The following is a 20,151-nucleotide window of genomic DNA, read 5'->3' as shown; positions in this document are numbered from 1 at the left end:
CCACACTATTCATAAGAATGTGCTGTAAGTAAAAACTGGAATGAATCACACAGTTTCCTGCTCAAAAATTTCATCACCTGTCAAGAAACACAGTACCTTTTCCCTGAAAAACTGTTGTCAACAAATCTGCTTCTGTCACTACCAAAGGCCATAGACTGATCCTGTAGGTCACACTCCCCTCCCTGGTCACAGATGGGACAGTCAAGAGGGTGATTCACAAGAAGAAACTCCATCACACCCTCTCTGGTCCAAAAAAAAAAAAAAAACATATACATCAGGGATGTGGTCTAGCAGCATCCAATGGCCCCTGGTGCCTTACTTTTGCTCTTAGGTGTCTTAGGAATCTTAGTGTTCTCATAAAAGAGCACATACTGAGCACCATGAATTTCACAGTTTCAGAACACTGGGCTTCCTTCATTTTTTTTTTGGAGCACAGCCTTGATATATCAGCCCCTTCACACCCTAACATCAGTATGCATATTCGCCATACTATTCTCTTTACAATTCCTATGGTCGTAACAAAAAGAACTTGTTTATTAATCAAGAAATATTTTAAGTAGGTGATCATTTCCCTTAGTCAACTTAGGGGTGATATTGTTATGCTAGTTACTCTTATCGGTTAAGAGTTAAAAAAAACATTGACTCAGGAAGTAGAGGTGTTCCCATGATCTCTCCATTCACATAAACAAAGGCATTTATTTTTCTAACATGCTAGTTGTTCTTATGATTGCATCCTGTTACAATTTAGTGCAGTATTTCTTAACCTTCCATAGATCTCAAGAGTAATTTTTCTTACTCGCTGCCATACAATTCTCGTGATGGTAGTTCGGAGGCTTGGTATTGGACCAACTAATAATTTCCTAACTTTCTTTATTCTGAACACTTGATGTCCTATTGATATTGCAAGGAGGAATTCTGTCTTGGCCACTCATAGCAGTTAGAAGGGTCCATTGATGGAATGTGCAAGTATTAAAAGTGTACATAACTTATAAGAATTTATAGGTACTATGCATTACCTTGCTTTTCTTGTCATTGGTGAATCTGTCTTGATTTTCATTCCTTTCATAACAGGCATTGCACAAGATGCAACAGGCTGTTGGGACGAGGAAGACACATGGAATTTTAATGAAACCCAGATTGCTCCACACTTTGTACTTACTGTACAGCTGTATGTACAAAATTAAGAAAAGAGAGCAGTAATACTGCACTATTTCACATCATTTATCATATAAGGGGCAAAATTACTGAATTGTGATTGGTCAAGACAAAGGGCATTTTTTCTTAATTTTTGTAATTGGCAAAATTACTTGAAAATGATTGGCTGAAAATCGCTTAGCAACGGCTGTCAAGGTAAAGAAATTTCTGTTTGTCTTGTAACAATAGCGTCCCGTTTTGCGCGACATCAGTAAGAAAACATTTTGCCCCTTATATTATAAACAAGTAATCACATGGCTCCTCGTAAAATTAAGGATTAATATCACTTGTGTTTTCAGAAGTTGCAGAAATTGCCCTCGTCACTGCGCGACTCGGGCAATTTCAGCAACTTCCAAAAATACGTGTGATATTAAACCTTAATTTTACTCAGCCCCATGGGATTACCTATACTAATGACTAAAATGTCTTTCCATTCACCCACCTTTAAAATAAGGACTAAAAATTAAAAGAGAGTTTATGAAGTAGTGATTTCCTTTGACAATAAACCTTCTTTAAAATGTTTCCAACTTGAGGCCCTACTGTGGAGCTAAGAGCTGAAATGACTTACCTTTATAGACCTCTCTACCTCCACAAGGCACATTCGACAATTCCCAGCCACAGAGAGTCTATCATGGTAGCAGAATCTTGGAATTTCTACACCAGCCATTGCACAGGCCTAAATAGGTGAAATACAAAAAAAGTCAAGTGTATATTTATTTGTCACCTGATAAAATCTGTAACCTGTGAATATACTCCTCAACTTGAGTAAATTGCTTAGCAGCCGTACAAACCAATAGAACTGAACCAAATTGGTAGACCAAAAGGAGAGAGGTGTCTGACCTGCAAAACAGTTACGCCAGGATCCACCAACAGGCTTTTGTCATTTACAAACACTTCAATTTTTTCAGGAGCTGCAGCGGTGGCATAATGCTGAGCTGAAACACGCAAAGTGCAAAAATTGAATTACAAATATTGGAAAATAGTAATCACTAATTAACAATTATTCGCCTCAGGTTCAGAGAATATTGTCGAATAATCCCCAAGACGAAGTCGAGGGGATTATTTGACAATATTCACCGAACCTGAGGCGAATAATTGTTTTAGTATAATTTAAAAGCTGAACAACAGAGGAATTTCTAAAATCATAACATCTTAGTAACATTTATTAACATTTTATATAAACAGCACGGAGCGGTTTATATAGCATCATAAAAGGAACCACTCGACCCATCAGATTGCTGGAAACTCTTTACTCAGCTCCGAAATTATACTAATTTGAAATATTATGTAACATCGAAGAGTGACTTCAATACAAACATGAATGAAATATCATCACCTGCAACTTGCAAGGTAGGCGTCAATCCATGCGATGGCTTCACTCTCGCCGCCTTTGACAAAGCAAGCCTCCACATTGTGCAAAATCTACAGAGGTGAATGCAATCCTAAGCTACAGCATAAGCCGCTATAACTGTACTTAAGTATATTACCAACAGTGCGGTACGTACGGCAGAATCTACTCAATCTGTACAAGAAATCTAGCTCATAAAATATCTTAACTTGCAGCAAGATTAACGTGTTAAAGTCTATAAATATTATCTAAAAATTAAACAAGTGTTTTACCTGTGAGATCGATTTGCAATAAGTGTTATAACCCACTGGAAATCAACAACAACACACTACAGAGTTTACAAGATGGCGACCTTTGCGCTACATACGGGTACTGCGATCAGAAGTACCTACGGCTCTAGTTGTCAGCGGTACATGCCTAAAATAAGTAAGTATTTCGTGTCTAGTAAGGTAGAAAGGAACTCCGCCATCTTGAAAGTCGAGAATGCCGTTGTGAGGTACATATTCTGTAGTTTTATAATGTACTTTAAAATGAATAATCATCAAAACCTGTCACCATTAAAGTTAAAAGTAATCCACCTTTCGAAGTTGTTCATCACTCTAATTTCTTTGTAAATTTCAGACTTGTGATTCCCCAGTCTCCGATTGCCAGTTTTGTTCACGTATCATGGCATGGAATGAGCTTCTAACAGTTGCAAAACTGAGTAAATCAGTCTTTCGCCATACCATAGCGAACTCAAAGCACAGTGTTTTACCTTTCTCGAGTTTGCTTTTTCGAGCCTTCTCAACAAGCATGGTAGCTGAAGGAAAGACACAGTATTATTTCATCAGGATACCACGAAGTATGCCAAACATTCCTGTACCAGCTTATCTCAAGGATGGAACCGTAAAACGTAACCACAAGAAGTCAGGAAGAGATCCTGAAACTGGGCATATTTCTATTCGGCATAAGGGAGGAGGGCATCCACAGACATTCCGTATTGTGGACTTTGTCAGAGCTCCTGTGTCACAAGAAAATGAAGAACCTAAGCCAATTCGAGACAAAGTCCTCCATATAGGCTATGATCCTTGCCGCTCTGGTCGAATTGCACTGGTGGCAGGAGATGGTAGCACTAAAATGAAAATCATCACTGCACCTCATGAGATGAAAGTCGGAGATGTTGTTACAGCCTCCCGAGGGAAGCCCCAGTCTATCGCAAGACTAAAACCTGGGGATGCCTACCCACTTGCTCATCTTCCAATTGGTACATTAGTGTACAATGTTGAGCTTCAGCCAGGAAATGGTGCCCAGCTTGTGCGTGCTGCTGGTACATGTGCACAGATTCTCAATAAGACTGAGACTACAGCTAGGTTGCGACTTCCTTCAAAACAAGAGAAGGACATTCCACTTGATTGCCTGGCTACTCTAGGGAGAGTTTCTAATATCGATCATAAAAATCGAGTCATTGGTAAAGCAGGGAGAAATCGATGGCTCAATAGGAAACCAAAAGGCCAGACTGGTATAAATCGTACTCTTTGGAAGAAGAAAAGGGTATAACAGCTTAGAGTTAGGTTAAAGTTGTATCTTTTCTACCAAAGACAATCAAAAATAAAGAAGAACAATGGAAATACTACTCTTAAGTTTTTATTTGTGTCATGCTACTTAAATTCCATATTCTTTTCTGTTCTTCCAGTGGCTGTGTTGTACATTATTTTTTTGTGGATGAGTCATCTAAATAATTTTCCCTTAAAAAAGAAAAAAAATTCAAGCAGAACCATCAGTACTCTGAAAAGAAATAAAGGCCGATAGTTTCTAAAGAAACTGTTTGAGGCTGCGTCGATGGGGGTAATGAAATAATTTGGATATATTAACAAAGTTGAAATTATAAATTGGCCACCGTAACAATTACAAACCTGACGTTTCGAGCGTTAGCCCTTTGCTCCGACGAAGGGCTAACGCTCGAAACATCAGCTTTTGTAATGATTACGGTGGCCAATTTACTATTTCAACTTTGTTGATATATCCAAATTACTCTGAAAAGAAAGCCTTTTTCCTTTTTTTTTCTTTTTTTTCATTTGAGAGAAGTTCACAAATAGGCCTCAACATGAGATACTCAAACCAGTTTTTTCTGGCATGTTCAATTGTTTCATAATAAGCCTTTGTCTTGCATTACGACATCTTTGTGAACCATATATCTGAATCAATGCCCATGTCTTTTAAAACATCAAACAGTTAAAATGTTTTTATTTTCTGTATGCTTTTACAAAAAAGGATAATTTTTTTTTTTTTTTTTTCAGTCTCGGTTACCTTTTTTTTGAAGTACTGAGATTAAATGCTACGAAATTCTAGTTCTGACCTATTCCTTTGTAACAGAAAAGAAATTTGGCTTAATCCAGGACTGGGGATACATGTAACCCCCTATTGAACAATAAGACCCTTAAGGGAGGCTGAAGTGTTCAGTTCTAGCCAGGACAAACATTTCTTTTGTTTCTGGCAGATGAGGAAAGGTGTAAGAGACAATTTAACAGTATAGAGGTTTCTCTGCATTAAAGTTGAGAACATTTGGATACACCTCCACCAACCCATCTTTTCTGACTACTTTTTCATACATTGGAGAAGTTCCTCCTTTTTCTTGGGGGAGGGGGGGGATGGAGGGGGTGAATGTGGGGTTATAAAATTCTGGAGTCACAAGTTTGCTAGCCTGTGTAGCAGCCCTAGAGGGAGGGGGAAGTAGGGGAGCAGAGTGGAGAGAGGCTTGGGGAGAGGAAAGGAAGCCTATCCTCCATCATTCTCCATATAGCTTATCCTATCCTCTCCCCAAGCCTCGTTCCGCTCTCCCTCCTACATCCCTTCTCTAAGCCTCGCATTGCTCGGCTCCCTACCCCCTTCCCCCATCCTTCTAGGGCTGCTACGCAGGCTAAACTTTGCCAAGATGTTTTAAGATTGTCCATTTGTGACAACATTTGTTCCTCCGATTTTCATTAGATCGATATTCTTCATCCCGGCCTCCCTATGATGGTACGATGTCGGTTTCAAAGGCTCTCTCCTTCCCTTTCCAGACTTTTCCCCAGTCTACTCATTTCCTCGGACAAGATGGCGGTTCGTCTTCATCGATGAGTCTGAAATCTGTTCGTCACTTTCTCCCTCTGTTCCGAACCTCCTTCCTTTGGGCATGCCGAGCATCAACTACCACCATGACAACTTTAGAGACCTTGAACTTTGACAATCTAGCTCTTCATTCCCTGCCAATCGACAGTGAAACACAAAATGTCATAAGACAAGTCAAAGATGCATGTTTTTCTCTCGTGGAACCGACGTCAGTCAATAATCCAACCCTTGTAGCTTACTCACAGGAAGCTCTGTCACTCCTTGATCTACCGCCATCTGAGGTGAAAAGACCCGGCTTTGTGCAGTATATGAGTGGAAACAAAATCCTTCCCGGAAGTCAGACTGCAGCTCACTGTTATTGCGGACATCAACAGGGGTATTTCTCGGGTCAGCTTGGAGATGGAGCTGCGATGTAAGAAGCTGGCGGACTATTTTCACTCATTTGATAGATCAATGTATCGTATTTAAGTGGCTCGTTTTTCGTCAATGAAGTCAACTTGTCATTGGGTATAACCACTTAACCTGTTAACTGACCTGAGAGTGACTGGCTTCTAATTTCTCCATACAGTATCACCCTTTAATCACATCTGAAGGTTATGCTAATGTGGAGATGATCACCTATTTTAGAAGCTCCTGATTTTCAAACAAATTTTCCCTTTCATTACCACAGGAAATGTAGAGAGATTAGTATGGAGAACATGAATACTCATGATGTTAGGGCATACAGAGTTAAAAAAAAAAAAAATTAAAAGTAGAGTTTGAGAGAATACACTTTAAGACCTCTTCTTCTTTCTGCTAACTCTGGCAATCCTCTCTTCTCTCTCCTTCTGTTCCCTGTACTTGATTTTTTATTAGTTAGGATACAATTCAAACATTCAACACAGAGATCATTTTCCATGAACTGTTACTAACAATTTGAAAGCAAACTCAACTTATTTGCACGTATGCCATTGATGGTTGAAGAGGGTCTTTTAGTTACAAATTTGATTAATTTTTTTCTCCATCTTTTTGGTAATAGGTATCTGGGTGAAATAATTAATCCCATTGGGGAAAGATGGGAAATTCAGCTGAAGGGATCAGGTCTGACTCCTTTCTCTAATCACAGAGATGGCCGTAAAGCCTTGAGATCATCCATTCGGGAATTCCTGTGCAGTGAGGTAAAATCTTATGATTTTAATCCTAGCACACATCCCCTCAATTTGACTAGCTACCATAGAATTTTTTTTCCTATTTTTTCGTTTTTTATTGACTGAGATAAAAAATTTAGTTTTCTGAATTTGTCAGTGTTGATATCACTGTCTTCATCATCAATTATTACTTATTGATGTATAGTGATTATTGATTTTTTTGTGAAGGTGTAGTCTGATCATCCGGGTGAGTGTAGTCCTGAGAAGGACTGTTGTCGGTGGTACGGTAGTGACTGACATTTCAACAACCTGTGCGGAAGTCATCATCAGAGTCAAGTGGAAGTCATCATCACACTTGACTCTGATGATGACTTCTGCACGGGTTGTCGAAACGTCAGTCACTACCACCGACAACAGTCCTTCTCAGGACTACACTCACCCGGACGATCAGACTACACCTTCACATGTTACCCCCGGGTTCAAACCATTTACTGCATTGATTTTTTTGTTATTTATTTCAGGCCATGTATCACCTGGGAATACCAACCACAAGAGGTACAATTTAAAAATCTCCTGGAACAGTTTCTACTTATTAAAGAGATTCATGCTTGGCTGTAGGAATGAAGGGAATGACTTGTCTTGAACAATTTTTTTTAAACCCTTGACCCCTACAAGTGACTAACATCTAATTTCTCCTTACAACATCACCCCTCAGAATCTCACATTAAGGTCAGGAGAACAAAGGAAATGATCACTTACTGAAGAAGCACTTGATTGTCAAACAAATTCTCCTTGTCAGCACACGTACATTATGTATACCATATTTGCCCGCGTATAATACACACCCATGTATGATGCGCACCCTTGTTTTTAACCAAATTTATCTGAAAAAAAGTTTTTTATGGCAAAAAAGACAAGTTAAATCTTCGTACAATTATTTACTCAGACAACAAGAATAAGAAATTTACTATAATGTCAACACTTGTCTTTCCTCTTGATTTAAGAGTAAAATATTAATATGCACCTAGAATTTTTCATTGAAAATAAGCTATTTGATTAAAGTTTTAAGCGTGTTACTTTCTTTGTTTTGTTTTTAACGTATGCAAATTAGGACATGCCTGACAAACAGTGGAATCCATGTATAATACGCACCACAATTGTGATGGTTATTTTTATAGAAATAAAGTGCGTATCATACATGGGTAAATACAGTAGAGAACAGTATGGAGAATATGTATACAAATGTTGGGGTGTTCAAGGTTTATACCTACATGTAAAAGATGATCCATTCATACCTATAGTTAAGTTTGTTATCATCCATTAAGCTTTGGATGAAACTGGCCCATTTTTGTTTATACATTTGATTAGATAATTGTTTTCTAACCCTCTCAGATTGGAATTTTGGATCAATCACAGTATCTGAGAAACTGCACACCCACCCCTCCCCTAAACCCACATTTACATAGACTTGTTATCAGTTGACTGTTGTTGAGGTAAGGGAGGCATACTGTAGGTCTGATCTGGCATTTCCCAGACAAAAAGGTAAAGATAATCTCTAAACAAAAGAATTTATCTATGAAATAGGTGAAATAGGTAGCTTTTATGGTTAACATATGATTGTCAAATCAAATGTTTATGCCAGACTAAGAAGTAATTTGCTTTATTCAAGTTACCTTGTTTATTTTGTTTCAGCTGGCTGTTGTGTAACCTCAGATACATTAATAGAAAGAGATAAGGATTACACGGGGAATATTTTAAAAGAAAAAGCTTCTCTAGTATTGCGAATTGCTCCAACCTTTCTGAGGTACAGAGGCCATAATTGTTATAAACATTGATTAAACACACAATTGTCCATTGCAGTTTACCCATAGAGGACTGTGTTTTTCATAAGTCTACTTAAGCGCTACCTAATATGTTGTGAAATTTAGAGTCATATTGCACATCCACATTTATAGTTTTATATAACTGTGGAGTACATATACCTTATTTGATTGTTTAACATAAAATCTGCATGGATATTTTGCAAAATGGGCACTATGCATGAGTATTATAATATTATGTTAAAACATGGAATGAGATATTTACTATCCTTTCACCTGAAACTGCACAACATGAAATTTGTGGCTACAGATTACTAATTCCAAACTCTCTTAGGTTTGGCTCTTTTGAAATTTTCAAACCACCTGATCCTGTGACAGGCTATCAAGGTCCTAGTGCTGGTAGAGCAGACATTCTTCATCAGCTGTTAAGCTACACCATTAAAACCTTCTTCCCTCAAGTATGTCTGTGATAAGTTCAAATTGTATGCTGGATTCCCACCGACTGCTCTATGGGTACTTTCTTCATAATTACAACCACACTCAGTCCTTAAAGCCATGCTGCTGGATCAACCTGTACACTTTACCTGTAACTCCCATGAATGGCAAAATATCAGCTGAATTTCTCCCTTCAATTATATGAATTTAATATCAAGCAGTCGAGTGATGAGAATAAAGAAAGACATCCATTAGGGGGAATATTAGTTGATTCAAAACCAAACTCTCCAAACTAACATCATAAGAATTGTATGGCAGACAGTTAGGAGAATTACAAATGAGATCTTGTGAGTAGAAGGGTTAATATCATTATCACATGTAGTAAATGGTTTTGAATTTGGATCAGTGACAATTCACCCTTTGCCAAGTTGTTGATGTGTTTTGGTAAAGTAGTTGAAACAGTTCGTGAATTGAAACCCAAAACCACACAAATTATTAAACTACACATTTACACAAACATTTTCTGGGTTGCAAAGTGAATAAAAAGTTGTTTTTTTTTTGATACAGGTTTATGTAATTAGATTTTATTCAATTTATCTTAAATCTTTTCTATTTTTCTTTAATTTTTATAAATTTAGCAGGTATAAATTGTAATTATTTTTTTAATCAGATCTCTACTGGAGACTTTCAGAGTCCTGAAGAACACTATCTTGCCTTTTTTAAAGAGTTGACCTTGTTAACTGCTGGCCTTGTGGCCAGTTGGCAGTGTGTTGGATTTTGTCATGGGTAAGACAGACATTTGATCAACAAATAGACAATAATTATGCTCTCTTTCTTGTATCATTTTGTTGCCTCAAATTAAAGGAAGAAGGGGTTGAGGTAGGGCTTCTGTCAGGAACGGGGGGGGGGGTGTAGATTTCTCTTTCATTTTTTTCATGGTAAGATGTCAGGGATCAGAGTTCTTTTGAAGCCTAAAGACTGGTTACTGGAACAAAGTCTTATATTCTCTCTGCTGTTTGCATTTAATTCAAGGGTGACTAATGGTAAGGAGAAATTAAATGTCAATCTCTCTTAAACCACATTAAAGGGTAAAACATACAAATTATGGTATTGAGGCTTGATTTTGTTTGTGCTGTAAAGTAAATAAGACTGCTCCTTATTCAAAATATAATTTTTTTGCAGAGTGTTAAATACAGACAACATGAGCATTGTTGGTATCACAATTGATTATGGGCCTTTTGGATTTCTGGATTATTATGATCCAAATTATATGAGTCAAGCATCTGGTAAGTGGTAAAGATTAACTTGGGTCGCACAGTGAAAGGTGACATGTATGTACTGCATGTCTCACTGATCAATTCCACAATAAGGGGGACTCCAAGATTCAAAAATAGAATAGGTAATTCATGAGAGAAGATTATATCTAAATCTCAATCCATTGACAGAATTTAGGTTGCAAGATGATGCGGTGATGAAGCACGTCCTTCTTAATTCTGTGGCAGGAGTTTGACTCTCAAACCTTGCATCACTTGTGGGTTGACAATTGACTTTGTGATGAATGTTGCCATCTCATTAAAGGTTTTTTTCCCAAGTTTTCCTGTTTCTGCCCTCCTGTTAAAATCTTTCACCATGTACATGTATTCCCTTTTTACTTATAGTTATACACAAATCCTTCCTCATGAAAAACCAACATTCTAAAATCCAATTCATCATCATGGGAAAAATGGGCATAGAACCCCCCCCCACCCATGGATATACTCAAGTGACTGTTAAAATCTAATTCATTTCCAAGGTAAAAAGTACTTATCCTCATTGTCTAAAATTGGAACCCAGCTTGACCTTCAGAGCACATCATAAGTGTTCACTTGTTTGTTCTGCTTCAAATTCTTTCTTCATATATAGAGGATTTTACATGGCCACTTGGAGATACGAATTTTATCTTCTCATGCTGAAAGTATCTCTCACTCGTTCGCTGCGCTCACTCGTAAGAGATACTTTCAGCACGAGAAGATAAAATTCGTATCCCCAAGTGGCCATGTAATGTTCTGTTTATTATATAGATACTGATGGAATTTCCACATAAAAGACAACTTTTTATTCATTTTCAAAACAGCAATTGGGTAATTATGTTGATAACCATGGCCACACCAGTATCCTCACACATGAAAGATAAAAATAGTATCTTCACTGCGTGCGGTGAAGATATGATTTTTTAGTAAAAGGAGAAATCCTGGTATTTCATCAGTATCTATATAATAAATTGTGTTTCTGTGCACTCATGACTGTATGTATTTATTGCACAAACAGATGCTAGGAGAAGGAACTCTTTCAAGAATCAGCCTGAACTTTGCAAATGGAATTTGCTCACATTGGCTGAGGCCATTCAAGATGTACTACCTCTACACAAATCCAGGACTCTGTTAGAAGATTTGTAAGTGTTCTTATGATCAGGGATGGGAGAGGTTTTCTGGGATATAACCTATCCAAGAGTGGTTTGTGGTTTGTCTTGAAACCTGTGTCTCATTTCAGTCTACAATAAGATATTTTCTCTGCTCCTCCTGTTTTTCAAACTAAAATTATTTTGTGATCATTTCTGATGTGTACCCATCCCTTGACCTTATAGTTGCATGTAGTTCAGTCTATGGATTTTTCAAAGTATTTAAAATGTTTTTGCTTACTCTGAAGTGCTAATACTCAGTATATGATTTTTATTTGGGAAGAGCTCATTATAGGCAGGGCAAACCTGTAGGGGTCGACCTTGTAATGTGGTAAAACCTCCAGCTCCTCAGGAAAGGGGTATGCCTGGATATGTCTGGAAAATTATTTGTAATTTCTTCTCTTTTCAGATTTGATTCGGAATTCCAAAGGTGTTACATGGCCAAAATGAAGTTGAAGGTAAACTTTTTCAGTTATGCAGCTCTCTTTTGTTATTTATTTAGTAATTATCATTATTTTTTAATGTTTCAGCTTGGATTGTTGAAGAAAGAACTGCCGACAGATGAGTGAGTGAAATTTGTGACCATACTAAGAATGAATCACTGAGAGTATACCGTGATATCCCAGTCCCCGGTCATAACCTCCCTCCCCCTCCCCACTTACATGATTGCCCCCCATTAGGTCCATCTTTTTGTGAATGAATATTTGAAGCCATTTGTACCCCTCATTCCTTTCCCTCTGCTTGTACTTATATACCCCTCTGGTTACCAGCCCACCGGTCCGACCGTACAGCTGGGCCGGCTTGTTCAAAGCCGGGCTAAGATAACCCAGGGTTAGTGTGAAATCTGATTTCGGATCTAAAAGCCTTAAAAGAATATTCGTAGAATTCTTTTTGTCTACAATTTGATGATTGATTGCTCTAAGAAAAATAGAGAAAATTATCTCAAAAAAGCTTTTGAACAAAGGAATAAAGAACCCAGATTAAAATTTAGCCACGGGTTAGTGCTAATCGGCTTTCGAACAACTGGGACTAGCAAGGTTTTGCGTCGCGATGTTTTAGTCGAGGTCGAAGTTCTTCGTACAATTCTTTTGACAACGCTTCTTACTTCTCTTTCTGTCTACTGCGTTTGATCTCTTACGAAACCAGACTGACGTGTCCTATGCGATTATTTTGGTAGGAAGCTAATCACAGCTCTGTTTGACACCATGGAGAAAACTGGAGCTGATTTTACCAACACCTTCCGATGTCTCAGTGATTTAACACCAAAGGGGTGTCCATCGTCGAAAAGGTTTGTTCTATCACTAATCTTTTCATCCATGTTTCAATATTCAGACGCGTTTGTTGATACCGCAAAGTGTATGGTTTATCACGGGTGCAGGAAACTGTTTCAAGCAACCGCTATTTAAAAGATAAAGCCTTTAACTGAATGTAACGAGTAAAATTTAAGGGAATTTTTTGGAGAAATTGGTTGGGGCAAAATGTCGTAGTCTGACAAATAGCTTTAATTTCTGGTGGCAGTGGAAGGTGCGTCCTCAGCCTGTTCCTAGACTGAGAATTTGAAGAGAGTACGGGTGAACAAGGCCACCTAGCTTTGTTCATCCAATCATAGAACGTTACAAAGCTGAACGAATGCAATTTTATATTGCATTGGAGAGGTACTGTTGAACTTCACTTAGGTGGCTTAACCAATTCGACATTAAGTTGAGAACATGTGACCGTTTGAAAAAGCCCGGAAAAGTCACGTGGAGTTTGTTAACAGATCACAGCTCCAATCTAAATCAGATAAGTACGTGGTCGTTGGCACTAATCAAAGTCAAAGCTTATTTTTCATTGTTGCTGAGTAATCATCATGTATGCTTTCTGTTCTCAGCGATGAAGACATCATCGAATACCTTGTGTCTCAATGTGTTCCTCTGCAAGGACTAATCAAAGCGTATTCGACAGTCCTTGAATGGAGGTTAGTGCGAAAAAAGCCAGCGAGTAGACTTCCTTTACATGGGTCGAAAAGTGTTATAGCATTCTAACTCCAGAGCCCAGCGTATAAATCGTAAAGCCATTTTGTCTCGTCGAGAGACTTCTCTCTTGTCACCCTATATAGTGGTTTACCATTGCATATGGCGAAATAAATATAACGGGAACCTTGGGTCTTTCACTTCTACAAGAGAGGCGTGAATGCCAATCCCGTAACTCACCGCGCGCTTCCCACTTGTCCCCAGGCCTTCCACACGGGCACGCTTATTCAAAACTTTTATAAAATGCATTTCGCCCTACTGGAAATTAGCGATCTGCCACCACATGGTCCGTCCAACTTTTTTTTCCACATGTTTGTGTTTCTAGTCAGATGATAGCAATGTGCAGAGAGGTTTGGAAGTCAAGTCCAAATGTAATTTCTCATATAGAAAAGGAAGCTGATAAACATCTTTTGGAGGATAAAAGGCGTCGGGACAAAATTGAACAGCTTAAGGTAAAAGAGCAGGTTGATCGAGTAAGTATATCTTATTAGACGTTTCGTTGAGTAGTATCGCTGAGTATTTTTAGGAGTTGTGCCGTGTTGTTGATTTAAATATAACGGGAACCTTGGGTCTTTCACTTCTACAAAAGAGGCGTGAACGCCAATCCTGTAACTCACCGCGCGCTTTCCACTTGTCCTCAGGCTAGTTTGTGAAAGTTTTGAATAAGTGTGCCCGTGTGGAAGGCCTGAGGTCAAGTGGAAAGCGCGCGGTGAGTTACGGGATTGATGTCTTCATCGCTGAGAACAGAAAGCATTTTGACGAGCCCGTAGGGCGAGTCAAAATACCTATAACGAGTAAGAATACTCAGCGGTAATACACAACAAAGCATCTAATAAGTTATTTCTTATCCGACACACCAAATTGTTATTTTAGTGCGGGCGAATTTCGCGGATGTTTATTTACCGGGAGTGTGTAACAGAAGTGTGCTAACCGGAACGGAATTGGCGCGTTGTCGTGTTGCTGTTTCTATTTTCTTCAATAGATGAAGGAATTTCCTGGTAGTCTAGCTGTTTTTCTTCGTTCGATTCATCTAATAAACTTGGATCTATATTTGCCAGCCATTCCGACTCTTCGTCGTCAGAAATACGATTCAAATTGTCCGCCATTTTCTTTTTCGTAACTTCAGTTCAATTCTTCGCTTGCATGATGCGAGAAAACCTGTCTAACCGGTTCTCTGGAGTACAAATGCCGCATGATATTTGTACTCGTCTATGGCGTTATTTGTACTCTATGGAATGCAGTTTGATAATAAAGACTTCTTACTAACCTAGTTCGAGTGCCACTCTGTAAGTTACGGACTGATTTATGGCCCAAAAACAAACTTTGAATCTAGCAGGCTGTACAGAGAAACACGCTCCGCTAATTTGACCAATCGTAGCGCACGTACTATCTCAGAGATAAGATAAATGGGTCAAGTACATTTATTCCTTTCGTTTTTTGTTAAACTTACTATTTATGATAGTTTATGAAAATTTGTAACCTTTAAAGACTAGCCTCAGAACGTACAAACCACAAACTCATTTAATAGGAAGAAATTGTTTATTATTTCTCTTTTTTAAACAACATCACTCAAATTAAACGTAATATATGATTATGAATTCTAAATTGAGTGTTAGATTGCTTAATTACTTCTGTGATTGATTGATTGATTGCGTGTTAGATTGCGTGATTGATTGATTGCGTGATTGATTGATTGCGTGATTGATTGATTGCGTGATTGATTGCGTGAATGACTGCGTGTTAATTCCGTGATTGATTGATTCCGTGATTTATTGATTTATTAATGAACAAAGGGGTAGTTTGTAAAAGAAGCTGTGGTGCAGCTTCGGCTGGGGGGAGGAGGGTGTATAACAAGATAATTTGGTTTTATTAACTGGGTTTATGATGTTAACTGGCCACCTTGGAGTTTCTAAGCTTGAGCGTTAGACCTTCACCGGTACGCACAACAGAGGCCTAACGCTCCAAACGTCAGCTTAGCATCTTTTTAAGGTGGCCAATTGACATTATCAACTCAATTAATAAAACCAAATTGATTTATTCATGGTTGATTAATCGTCAACTCAGGAGTCAACTCAAAAAGGAAAAGAGGATAACGACCGCGTTCTATGGACGCAGTGGATCAGAGCTTACAAGTGAGTGTGAATCAGGTCGCGGATGAGATCAGTACCATAAGGGTAATCTTCGCTTGAAGAAAAAAGTTAAGGGACACATAATATCCACGTCGCTAGCTACTTTCAAAGAAAGTAATTGGAAGTGTAGGTTAAATGAACTGCAGTTTCCAGTATTATCCCCCCTATTTAATGTTCTATCATCACAGACAACAAACTTCAACATCGTTCTGGGAGAGAAGGGGTGAAAGTAAGGATATTCAGTATGTAATTGGTATGTTATTACATTAGAGTTGACAAGTGTACTCTTGTTTTCATTTGTTATTTGTTCTTTCTTTTACGGTATTTTCTCTCATTTACCAAGAGCTCGTCTTGATCTGGAATGCGACCAACTTGATGCTGAAGAGGTAAAGACGACATTTCCATTCACTTGAAAGAAACTCCTTGTAAAATTTTCCTTACTTTGTGTTTTTCATTGATTCACTTTTCTGTCTTGCGCGCAGGTAAACAAAGAACGAGTCAAAGTGATGAAAGCAAACAACCCAAGGTACATGTTGTTGTTTCTTCTTGAAGAACGAAATGATGGTTTCAAGCCCCGAATCCACGATCACCGACTCTCTCCAACTTTAATAATCAGCACGCGAGTGTAGAGTCCAAAATTGACAAATAAACTGGTGAAACTCTTTTCACTGCACCCAAGACCTTTATATCGAGACTGTCTCGCATTGCTGTCGAAACTTATCCCTGTTTCGTTGGCAACAAGCCTCCTTAGGAGTATTGCCAATCATCTTACAAGGGATGGTAGTTCATTAAAGGTTATTATCCTTCCCATTCCCCATCCGCCCACCCCCCTCACCCTCACCCCCACCCCCACCCTCCTCTCTCTCACTCTCTACTTTCTGTTAAGTTTCCCGGACAATTTACGTTCCAGAGATAGTTACCACGGGAATTATATGCTTGGCTTAAGACCACAACACGTTGACTCAGCTTGTAATCGAGCCCGAATTCATTGAATTTCATTCCGCTGAGCATAAAGCTACCGGTTCGTCCACATCTTTTGTAATTCCTAATTCGCTAAAACAAAAATTAATTCTGAGATTGCCGAGTTTAATTCTATTTAACTCTCTTATTTTTAACCATATCCTTGTGCTTGTATTTTATTGGCAGGTTCATTTTTCGAAATTACATCGCCCAAAGGGCTATAGAGGCAGCAGAAAATGGAGACTTCTCTTTGGTAAGAGCAGTGAGATCTGTAGATGCTCTCAAACATTTTTAATATTGTAATGCGTTGCGGCGCGTGCTCATTCGCCGGTTTACTTCCGGTCAGCACGATTGAAAGAGACAGTGAGTAGTACGAAAAAAGGAAGTGAATTTTTTTTTTCCCTCACCCGGTCTCCTTTTCCTTCATAATTTGGATATATCAACAAAGTTGAAATGGTAAATTGGCCACCGTAACGATTACAAAAGCTGACGTTTCGAGCGTTAGCCCTTCGTCGGAGCGAATAGAAGAATTGTGGGTTGTGTGTGCTTTTAAAGGTAGAAAATGGAGCTACGTTATTGGTGGGAACATGGCAACGAGAAAAACATGAATAAATTAGTGGAATGAAAAGCGTTCGTTGATCCCTGTGGGATTTAGACTGCCGGTTTGAAAGATGAGCTTTTGTTCAAGATTTTTACGGCTTTCCGTGCTACCTTAGTGCAAGGAAAGACCGCAGATTGCCATATGTTGCTTAGAATGATTAGGTAAATTTTAATTTAAAAAATGTCTAGCGACTGATTTCGATGTGTCCTTGTCATTCCTTTCCACGTCTCGAACGTGTTCTCGGAATCGGTCACCTAGTCTTCTGCCTGTTTCGCCGATGTATATCTTTTTGCAATAAGTGCAAGTTATGTAATAGATCCTTCAGTTGATCCCAATGCAAAAATCGCTCCCTCTTTACTTTGTCAAAGAAAACAGAGACGCTTGTTAGAGGAAACTACTCGTGGGTAAACCACTTAAGTTTCCCGAAACTCTTTCTGAAATTCCTCGACAAGTATCCATGTTATTAGACATATCAAAAGAAAATCAAGGGACAATTTCGTTTCTCTTGGTCATAAACACACCGACTTAATTTCGTTTCCGCCATTCTTTTCCCTTGTCAAATTTCCTTGTGCACGACCTGGTTTGTAGGCTTTTGGGAAAAGATTTTTTTAGGACTATTTTCCCATCTATAATGCAAAAGAAAACCTTGCAAAGGGAATACTTGCAAGCGCTGATGCATATGTGGATTAAGACACACATACTGATAGTTTAGTATTTTATATTTCCCTCTCCTTTTCTTTTACAGGTTCAAACAATTCTGAAACGGTTAAAAACACCTTACAGAGACGATGTGGAATTTGACCAAACTACGCTTTACGAAGCAGCAAGTACTTATTCCTCCTCGTCTTGTAATAACGAAAAAACAGGGCTGTTCAACTCACCAGATACAAGGAAAACTAACCTTGATAAATTGCCTGATGATGCGTTTAATATGCGGCTTTCGTGATCTTCATAAATCTTTCGAGAATTGTCGTAGATCCTCGTGGCGGAGTGGCTCCATCGTCCCTCTCAGTCAAAGCGATGAAGTGGTAATAAACTCGTACATTTAAACAGCGTGTCAAAATTGACGTCACCGCACGCAGCTCTCAACTAGTCACCAGGCTTTCACAAAGACCTCTTGAGGGTGATATTGCGTAATCAAAACAGTTTTTAGTCTCTCCGCAGCTGTTATAACGACAACTTGAAGACAACCACCTCAAGTATTATGTTACCATCCTCACCGCCTTGAGATTGTGTTCGTTTTATCGTTTTTAGCAGTCCTTGAAATTTCTCGAGCCCTGGACGATGATCAGTTCTGTATACAATCTAGACTGGTTTATCTCTTCCAGTTGTTGACGGTACTAGCAAAAACCAGTAATTGGCAGTTTGTACCCGATGTGAAGTAGATCTGGAATGAAACAATACAGTAACATATTTTTTATAACTTTGTGGTTTTTTGTCCTTTTGCGAGTTTGTTTATCCACGTTCCGAGATATTGGATGAGTAATTAAAACCGCTTCAGTTTGTCCGCCGAATTTTGTGAATCATTGTTACTGCAAAATGCAGGCTAGGAAACGAAATGCGTACTTCTCACTACAGATTGTGTAATGTAGACTGAGAACAACCACAGTTTGGTTTTTTTTGGTCTAAATTTATTTTAAAAGTGATGACAGTTTTTAAATGAGTTACAATAGGGAAATCGCCCTTTTAAAATCGTCTTACATGATAATTCGCGTGGTTTGAAGAAACTTTCAAGCCCAGTTATACGAAATAGCGAGGATGAGCTCGTTTGAAATATCCTTTCAAGCCTCAGTTTGCTATGAATTGAGACGTGAAACACTCCTAGCAATATTTCATCAAGAAACTGAAGAGATATAGCATGACCACAAGTTTAACATATTGTCTTTCTCGCATTCCATATATATGTCCCTCTCGAAGCGAAAAAGCAGATTGATGCCAAAATCGTCCAATCGTCAGGGTGAACTTTCAACATACCGTTCTTAGTATGACGCAAAACAATTTTAACTGAAATGCTGGATAAATCTAAGTGAAAAGATACAGCCACAATCGGGACAAAACTGTTGACTCGTCACTACTGAGAACACAAACTTTTGCTGTAGGAAACCAATTTCATCCCTCATCTGTACCCGCGCTTTCACAGCCTTTCCCCCTTACTCGATGTTTCTCTGTTTGTTGTGATTCAAGACAGATAAATGAGGGAGGGGGGGGTTCATATTCGATTTTATGGCATTAAACTTCCTTAAAAAGTGGCTGTGTGAATGTCGAGTGTCAAAGAATTTTGCAGCGTGTAATGAGACTACGTGTTACCGTACATCTGAACATGTTCAGTATTAAAACACAGATTACGTCAAAATGAGGTCAAATTTGCGTTTCTCCACCGAAAGGTAATAAAAAAGCGAGTCAAAATGCGTGGTAGATTAGGTGTATCTGATACTGGTCATTAAACGACAAGGGACTTTTCCCGTGTTTTTATTGCGGCTTTGGAAGAATTCAAGAAAGTCATGCAAACCTGAGACTCAGTCGGGGGCTTGCATAACTTTCGAAAACTCTCCCAATCCTTCCAGTTCTTAGAAATAGCTATGCAAACACAGAAAAAGTACTCTGTTGCTTTCATAAAATATTTCTTAGGAAGCTCAGAAAGCCTTAAACCACTTTCAAAGTATACTTTTGAAACTGGTAAGACGGAGGAGGTTATTTCAAGCTAAATGATTCTTTTCTTCTCCGTTTACCTTTTTTCGGGGGAATATGATTGTAATTAGGAGTATGTTTCAAGATATCAGAACCTGCATGAAAAAGAGCTGGCAAATTAGTTTGCATTGCTTGATTTAGAGAATTTTTACAATTTTAGTTTTTTATACCCAATTGATGGGGGTAGCAGTGTGTCCACACATGCACTGCAACCGCATGCTCAAGATAAGAGTTTCAGTGGTGTTTGGGATTGATGTTCAAAAATAATGATAATTACCTTGCAATATGATATCTTGCACAGACATAATTTATG

At 38.5% G+C, this 20,151-nt stretch overlaps 3 protein-coding genes across 3 annotated transcripts in view; 2 read left to right on the top strand and 1 right to left on the bottom strand.

Moving 5' to 3' along the window:
• Positions 1 to 2,926, bottom strand: part of LOC111325954 (NADH-ubiquinone oxidoreductase 75 kDa subunit, mitochondrial) — a 12,298-nt gene extending 9,372 nt beyond the window's left edge. Inside the window, exons 1-6 of the mRNA XM_088741504.1 lie at positions 2,815 to 2,926; positions 2,531 to 2,616; positions 2,035 to 2,129; positions 1,763 to 1,870; positions 1,017 to 1,093; positions 97 to 243 (exon numbers count right to left, since the gene is read on the bottom strand). Coding sequence (XP_088597630.1) covers positions 97 to 243; positions 1,017 to 1,093; positions 1,763 to 1,870; positions 2,035 to 2,129; positions 2,531 to 2,606 — 503 coding nt within the window. The 5' untranslated portion in view covers positions 2,607 to 2,616; positions 2,815 to 2,926. The remainder of the gene's footprint in view (positions 1 to 96; positions 244 to 1,016; positions 1,094 to 1,762; positions 1,871 to 2,034; positions 2,130 to 2,530; positions 2,617 to 2,814) is intronic.
• Positions 2,927 to 2,960: 34 nt separating this feature from the next.
• LOC111325956 (large ribosomal subunit protein uL2m) lies at positions 2,961 to 4,154 on the top strand. The gene is made up of 2 exons (XM_022929876.2): positions 2,961 to 3,038; positions 3,164 to 4,154. The coding sequence occupies exon 2, from the start codon at positions 3,209 to 3,211 to the stop codon at positions 4,076 to 4,078; it is 870 nt and encodes a 289-aa protein (XP_022785611.2). The 5' UTR covers positions 2,961 to 3,038; positions 3,164 to 3,208; the 3' UTR covers positions 4,079 to 4,154.
• A 1,293-nt stretch (positions 4,155 to 5,447) lies between these two features.
• LOC111325976 (protein adenylyltransferase SelO, mitochondrial) lies at positions 5,448 to 18,573 on the top strand. Its single transcript, XM_022929893.2, has 18 exons — positions 5,448 to 6,041; positions 6,648 to 6,786; positions 7,278 to 7,311; positions 8,449 to 8,560; positions 8,911 to 9,034; positions 9,682 to 9,797; positions 10,194 to 10,297; positions 11,319 to 11,442; positions 11,858 to 11,906; positions 11,979 to 12,013; positions 12,626 to 12,736; positions 13,319 to 13,405; positions 13,786 to 13,912; positions 15,525 to 15,592; positions 15,933 to 15,975; positions 16,072 to 16,115; positions 16,736 to 16,802; positions 17,896 to 18,573. The coding sequence occupies exons 1-18, from the start codon at positions 5,545 to 5,547 to the stop codon at positions 18,094 to 18,096; spliced, it is 2,082 nt and encodes a 693-aa protein (XP_022785628.2). The 5' UTR covers positions 5,448 to 5,544; the 3' UTR covers positions 18,097 to 18,573.
• Positions 18,574 to 20,151: the final 1,578 nt, after the last annotated feature.

This window comes from Stylophora pistillata, chromosome 12, assembly GCF_964205215.1.
Source record: "Stylophora pistillata chromosome 12, jaStyPist1.2, whole genome shotgun sequence".
NCBI lineage: Eukaryota > Metazoa > Cnidaria > Anthozoa > Scleractinia > Pocilloporidae > Stylophora > Stylophora pistillata.
This window is presented reverse-complemented; position numbering and strand designations above follow the sequence as displayed.